Genomic DNA, 7,862 nt, shown 5'->3' on the forward strand with positions numbered 1-7,862 from the left:
AACAGTTATTAATTTAAGTTGAAACTTACCGTTAACAAGAAGAACGCAGCTAACAAGGATTGAAAGTGGTAAACAGATCATTTCAACACAAATACAAAGCGTCTGCAGAGAGAATGAAATTAAGATGATTGCCTAGAGATACAGTTTGTATGATTACTCTAAATAAGAAACGAAGTCTGTACTTAACAGCATAACTTTAAGAATTATACTCATACGCAGAGCTACCGTGAATTTACCAACAATAACAAAATAGCTAACCAACAGCATCAAGCAGCTTCATGGTATACTAGCGCCACATAGTGTCAGAGAATAAACTGAAAACGTTTAATTCCAATATTGATGATACATTTAATATAACGTATTATGTGCATTAAATTTGTTTTACATGTTTTGTAAGCTACAAAATGTATTTTAAATACGCTAGTTTAATGACAGTATACATATAAGTAGCCGATTAGAACTGTTTAAATTGCACTAAAAACTTATAAACAAGACGGTGATTACATTCATACAGACCCACACGATTATTATTAATGTTTAAATAAATGTTTAAACATTACAAACTTATGAATTATTAACATATTAACTATAAACATACGGACATTACAGACATATGAAGCAATTATTTTTATTTATAAGAATTTTTTAAATACACATAATTTTAATAATAGATGCTGAAACTGAATATTAAAACTTGTAAAACGAAATGCGAAACAAATACAAGAGGATTAGTAAATTAAATAAATTTAACTACAAGTTTATGGAAAGTAGATAAATAAAAAAAAACGAAACTAAAAAGCAGCGAACATAATTATAAAGAAAAATCGAAATGCGATTTAATTTGACTTTCTAATAATGATAATATATTATTACAAAAAATTTATACTTCTAATTAAAAATGTTTATATATATGAAGCATCAAAATAAAACCATTGTGATAAACGAGATATTGTGATAACATAAACGAGAATAACATCAGTATAAAATCCAAAATTGTTTTTATCAGAGTATTTTGACAAGACTTCGTGGTATGACCCACATATTTGTTTCTTGTTTATTAATTAAAGTCCCGAAATTATTGACTATATTATTAGGATAAAAATACGAATTAATAAGAAGTAATAACTATTTACGTACAACTTTATGTGTTAAGTTCAAACGTATCTTTAAACTAAAATTTGAAAAACCAATTCAGAAGTTTTTCTGGCATAACATTTCAGTTAAATTTGTCTTCGGTTTCAATTTTTTCTGTGATTCAATATTTTAATTCTGGCTTGTTCGAATCATGGTAAACAACTTCTGAAGAAGGGTTGGAACTGTTATCTAAGTTAATAATTTTTCTAAACGAATACATATCAAAACTTGCACTAAAATTCATTTTTATTCATTCTAAGTCAAACAAAACGTGCGTTACATTTTCAAGATAGGAAGGTATGCGCATATAAGATATAATGCAAACGTGTGATATAATGTAAACCACAACGGTTTAGAGGTTAAGGCATTGAGCCATCCTTGTGAAGGACTGTGGTTTTATCCCTGATATTCAGAATAGACTTACTCTAAAGGAAAAGAGGCCGGTTCACGATATGTTAAACCCCTCTGGTTGAGGAAGTGTTTTTCTATAATATAATGCAGGATATAGCACAAAAATATAATAAAAAAATGCAACAAAGAATTTCAGAACATTTTATAAAAGGAGAGGTTATGACGTAAATGTATGTTAATATAGAGTAAACTTATTAGATAACATATTATAATGTAAATGCATGATATAAGTTGCTATAATGGAAATCTAAGACATGTAAGCTGTTTAGTGATTTTTCAATGCAATGAATTATTTTTTAATAAAAATATTGATTGCAAAGACTGTCCAATAATACTAAAATGCATTAATTTACTTTATTTATAATTGATTTAGTATTATTTTACTTATTTTTTGCTTTGAAACTAACATTATTTCCAAAAATAGTTTTCATCACATCACAATAAAGTGAATGCGAGTGAATTTGCTTTTGCATACAAATGACATATTTATCAGCAGTGGTCTCCAACTCACGTTCCGTGGAGCTGAGGAATATCACCAATACTGCGAATGTATTAGTATTTCATTTTGAAGGCATGTTTAAATGAAATTAAATTTAAAATGTAAGCCATCAAGGACCTTCTCCATTTCTCGGCGAGTTATGATAAAATTATCAAACTATGACCGGTGAGCGGCGATACGAAGGTCGGGGATTACTGTATTACAGCATTAAATAAATATATCATCAACATATAAAATTGGTAACACCTATACTCATATATATAAAATCTGATTCACATCACTGGATTCATATACTATCAACGGTTCAACTTACATTTAAACTTACACATACAAAAGAGTAAGAAATACATATGTTATCATCAATGCTTATATTCATTTGCATACACACGCACACAAAGATTAGTAGCATTTCAATTTGAAGAACAGAAAAAAAGTAACTAGTACTCTTGGGAAAAATAGTTGTTGTCGCACACAAAATACGTGACATAAGAAAGTATTTCTATCGATAAAATCATCAGCGTGACAGTTGCATAACAACAGTGCTCACGCATATAAAATATATGTCATAAGAGAGTTTACGAATATATATGTTACGATCATCACTTAAATTTGACTTTTTTCATTTTAAAGATTTTAAAGTAAAATTGTAAGCCGAAACAAACCTACTTATTTCATAAAAAAAATACGAAAAAAGTTAGACAAGTACAAAGAAAATGTAAGCAAAAACTCCATGATGTTGAGAAATATTTTCCAAAATTAAAGGGTTTGCAAATATGTACCTTTCATCTGGAGAACGTCCGATTTTTCATCGAAACCTGCAGCGTTTGACACTCTACAAGTGTAGTTACCGTTGCTGAGAGAATCCAAGCTTTTTATGGTGAGAATAGAAGAGAACTCATCAGGTGTTTTTATGGCAATTTTGCATTCTCGTGAAGTTGAGTACCATCTTTGAACCACTGAAACTGGAAGGGCGAATCTCCGGTGATGACGGCACACATAACCATCGCACGGAAGCCAGAACGAATCTCACCGGTGAATTGAAAAGGTTTCACAATCGGTGGTCTGGCACCTACGCATTCATGAACGTCATGTAAAAGAGTGTATATCGTAAATGTCTTGCATTTAGTAAACAAATAAATGTACGATTTTTTAATAAAATAAAATTGATAAACCAATAAATAAGATTCATATACACCTACATTATGTTAATAAATTAGAGTATAGGAATAAAACCTAATAATTGAAGTCCTAATAGCGAGACACTGTTAAACCATTAGAAAAATATAAATTGAAAAAAAAATTGTGTTTGCAAAGTTATAATACTAAGAATTGCTTAGTTTATCGTTTTGATGTTAAATGTTCTATTTTTTCTTCTTATAAATGAAATCATGGAGCAAGTAGCAATGTTTTGAATGTTTAATCCAATGTTCAATTTCTGCTTGCCCTTACGATTCAAAACACAAAAACGCTTTGAGAAAAAAATCCTTTAAATGAAAAAAAGGAACCCTTTAGACAATCTTATTAATTTAAAATTTATCTGCATTCCTTTCAGGAAAACTATTTTAATATTTAGGAAATAACTAATTTCAATTGAAATTAAAAATTAGTTCCCTCTTTTTCACCAACTACTATTACCTGAATGAATTTAAGTTAGCTAGCAAATATAAATGCATGATTTAAAAAAAAAAGAAAAATCTTCTTTTATTTTATATATAAAATAAATTCTTGAGAGTTTGGGGTATTATTCATTCAAACTTAAGTAAAACAGAAGTTAGTATAAAATATTTGGTTTAAGAGGAATAGGAAAAATATTCATAAATGGTGTTCTTCACTCTCAGAGCATCAATATTTATTATATCATCAACAACAAGAAAAAATTGCAAATTTTAAGGAAAAATGGTGTTAAATTTGCAAGGGAAGCACATTTACAACTTAAAATGTTTTGTTTTAAAAGTACATTTATGAAAATTCTTAAATAGTTAAAAATTTAAGTTGAAACTTACCGTTCACAAGAAGAACGTTGCTTACAAGGAAAGTGATAAACAAATCATTTCACACAATTAAAAAGCGTCTGCAGAGAGAATGAAATAAAGATGCTTGGCTAGAGACACAGTTTGTATGATTATTCTAAATAAGCAATAAAGTCTGTACTTAACAACATAACTTTAAGAATTATACTCATACACAGAGCTACCGTAAATTTACCAACAATAACAAAATAGCTAACCAACTGCATCAAGCAGCTTCATGGTATACTAGAGCCACATAGTGTCAGATAATGAATTTAAAACGAGTAATTCCAATATTGGTGATACATTTAACATAACGTATTATTTCTGTAACACATTTTGCATGTGAGAAAATGTTTTTTAAATACGCTAGTTTAAAGACAGTATACATATAGGTTGCGGATTAAAACTGATTAAATTATACTAAACATTTATAACATTAATTTCTCTATTTTTATTATACTAAACATATATTTATAAACATCATTCCCCAAATAAAAGTTTGAGCATTACAAACAAATGAACTATTAACATATGAACTATAAAAATACGAACAATACAAAGAAATGAAGTAAATATTTTTATTTGCATAAATTTCTAAAATGCTCTGATTTTAATAATAGATGCTGAAATTCTATATTAAAACTTAATGTGGAAACGGAATATGAAACAATCAAAAATAAAAACTAAAAATTAGCAAATTAAATAATTCTAACTATAAGTTTATCCGTAGTAGATAAATAAAGAAAAGAAAACTAAAAAACAGCGAACTTAATTATAAAAAAAAAATCAAACTGCGATTATATTTGACTTAATAATAACGATAATATATTAATACAAATATTTTAGACACCTAATTTAAAATATTTATATGCATGAAGCATCAAAGTAAAACTATTGTGATTTATAAAAGGGAATAACATCAATATAAAATCCAAATTTTTAATATCAAACTAATTTGACAAGATTTCGTGGTAAGGCCCACATATTTGTTTTTTGTTTATCAATCATTGTTCCGAAATTACAGTCTATTATTAAGTTAGAAATATACGGATCAATAAGAAATAAAAATTATTTGCGTACAGCCTTATGTTCTCAGTTCAAAAGTCTCTTTTAATTCGAGAAACCAATTCAGAAGTATCGCTGTTATAACATTTCAGTTAAATTTGTTTTCTCCTTTAATTTTTCCTGCAATTAAATATTTCAATTCAGGCTTGTGCGAATCATGGTAAACAATTTCTGTACGAATAGTTATCAAAACTTGCACTTTACATAAATTTTATTCGCTCTAAGTCAAACAAAACGTGCGTTACATTTCTAAGAAAAGAACGTATAAGCATATTAGATGTAATGATATAATGCTAGCCACAATGGTTCAATGGTTAAAGTACTAAGCAATCATTGTGAAGGGCTGTGTTTCTATATATGGTATTCTGAATGAGCTATTTCGGGCAGTAAAAGTGGCCGGTGTACGATATGCTAAACACATAGCCACCACTGTATCATCTGTCAAGATGCTTTAATCTGCATAGAACTAACTGCACAATTGCCTAGTAAAAGAAGTGCCTTACTGTAACATAAGTGCCTTTCTGTAACATAAGGCTTTCTGTATTACAAAAGTGTGATAAAAAATTTAACTTTAGTGCATTTAAGCAAAAGAGAACTAATGACATAAATATATGTTAATATAAAATACACTTATAAGATAAGATACAATGTAAATGCATGATATAAGATGCTATAATATAAATCTAAGATAAATAATCAGCATAATGATATTTGAATGCTGTGCATTTTTCTTTAATGAAAATATTTATTACAAAATTGGTTCAGTAATACAAAAATGCATTAATTTATTTTATTTTATTAGTTTATTGTTTCATTTACTTTTTGCTTTTAATTTTACATTAGTTCCAGAAACAGTTTTCATAACATCGATGAAGTGAATGCAAATGAATTTATTTAATACTATATTGCATTTGCATTCATATGACAAATATGACAGCAGTGAATTTTAACGCTCGGTCCAAGGAGCTGAGGAACGTCAGATAAAGGCTAAACAATACTGCGTATTTAATTGTATTTTTAATTATGCATGTTGGAAATACAATGCATGTTGGAATACAAAATATAAACAATCAACGACCCTCTCCCCTTCTCAGCGGACCATGGTAAAATTATCAAACGATGATCGGTGAGCCGGGATAAAAAGGTTGGGGAGCACTGTATTACAGCATCTATTAAATATCATATTATCAACATATAAAATCGGCAGCACTTTTAGTCATATATTGAAAAACTATGTCACATGACTGGATTCAAATACTATCAATGGTTCAACGGCATGTATACTTACACATACAAAAGAGTAAGGAATGTTATCATCAATGCTTATATTCATTTGCACACATGCAAAGATTTCTAGAATTCTTATTTAAAGAACAGAAAAAAACTAAACAAAATCATAATATTCTTGGGACAAAACTGTTTTCGCATACCAAATACATGAAATAGGATTTCAATCAGTATATTATCTCCAACGCATAAATTTAAAATCAGATACACCCAGCAATAAAAAATAAGTGACAGAAGAAAGTATTTCTACAGATTTGTTGTCATGAGCGTGTAAAATCTACAGCACTTATGTTCACGCATACGAAATATAAGTCATAATATAGTATTTGAATATGTATGTACTGATCATCACTTAAATTCGACTAATTCTATTCTAACACGTACAAAAGATTCGAAGGTAAACAGAATAATACTACTTATTTTATTGAAAATACAAAGTACACGAGAAATGTAAACAAAATCTCAATGATGTTGGGAAATAGTTTCCAAATTTAAAGGGATTATAAATATGTACCTTTGATCTGGAGCATGTCTGACTTTTCATCGAAACCTGCAGCGTTAGACACTCTACAAGTGTAGTTACCGTTGCTGAGAGAATCCAAATTTTTTATGGTGAGAAAAGAAGAGAACTCATCATTCGTTTTTATGGCAATTTTGTCATTCTCTTGAAGTTGAGTTCCATCTTTGAACCACTGAAACTGGAAGGGTGAATCTCCGTTGACGACGGCACACATAACCATCGCACGAAACCCAAAACGAATCTCGCCCGTGAACTGAAAAGCTTTCACAATTGGTGGTCGGGCACCTACAATTACATAAAGGTTCATACAAAAGAGTATTAAGTAAAACGTCTAATGTTAAGTAAATATAGGGAGATAAGATTATTAAGTAACTGAATTTAATATATTAATATGTAAAATGCTTATACCATTGCATTAATAGCTTAGAGAATGCGTATAACACCTATTAGTCCTAATGGCGAGAAAATATCATTAAAATGGCGTTTGCAAATTTTTAATATTGAATTTATTAGTTTCTTGTTTTAAGATTAATGTTCTTTCGTCACTGAGAAGATTTTGTTCAATTTCATAAACAGATATTGATAAGAAAAGACATTTCTTATTTCTTTCCTTTTCGACATGAAATCGTAGAACAAATAGTTTATCAATGTCTCGAAATAAACCCTTCCTATAAAAACCTAACAACGCTTAAAGTAAACAACCCTTTAATGAAAAAAGTAACCTTATATACAAGCTAGATAATTAAAAATTTAAATTATTTTTGAATATTTTTAACTAAATTTATTTTAATAAACATGAAATAATTATTTTTAAGTGAAATTTAATGTTAGTATACACTTTTTTTACCAATTACTACAACCTAAATAAATTTGAACTAGCAAACAAATTCAAACATATTATTTTTGAAATTATCAAATTTATTTTATATTTATA

The 7,862-nt window shown here is 28.3% G+C and overlaps 1 protein-coding gene across 3 annotated transcripts in view; it reads right to left on the reverse strand.

Moving 5' to 3' along the window:
• LOC107444895 (cell adhesion molecule Dscam1) overlaps positions 1–7,163 on the reverse strand; it is a 143,955-nt gene extending 136,792 nt beyond the window's left edge. Inside the window, exon 1 of one of the 3 annotated variants that reach the window (XM_071178224.1) lies at positions 6,923–7,163. In XM_071178224.1, coding sequence (XP_071034325.1) covers positions 6,923–7,148 — 226 coding nt within the window. In that variant the 5' untranslated portion in view covers positions 7,149–7,163. Of the gene's footprint in view, positions 1–29; positions 271–6,922 lie in introns of those variants that run through there. The other 2 variants (XM_071178215.1, XM_071178220.1) reach the window with 2 other exon arrangements.
• Positions 7,164–7,862: the final 699 nt, after the last annotated feature.

Source organism: Parasteatoda tepidariorum, chromosome 3 (genome assembly GCF_043381705.1).
Source record: "Parasteatoda tepidariorum isolate YZ-2023 chromosome 3, CAS_Ptep_4.0, whole genome shotgun sequence".
Taxonomy (NCBI): Eukaryota; Metazoa; Arthropoda; class Arachnida; order Araneae; family Theridiidae; genus Parasteatoda; species Parasteatoda tepidariorum.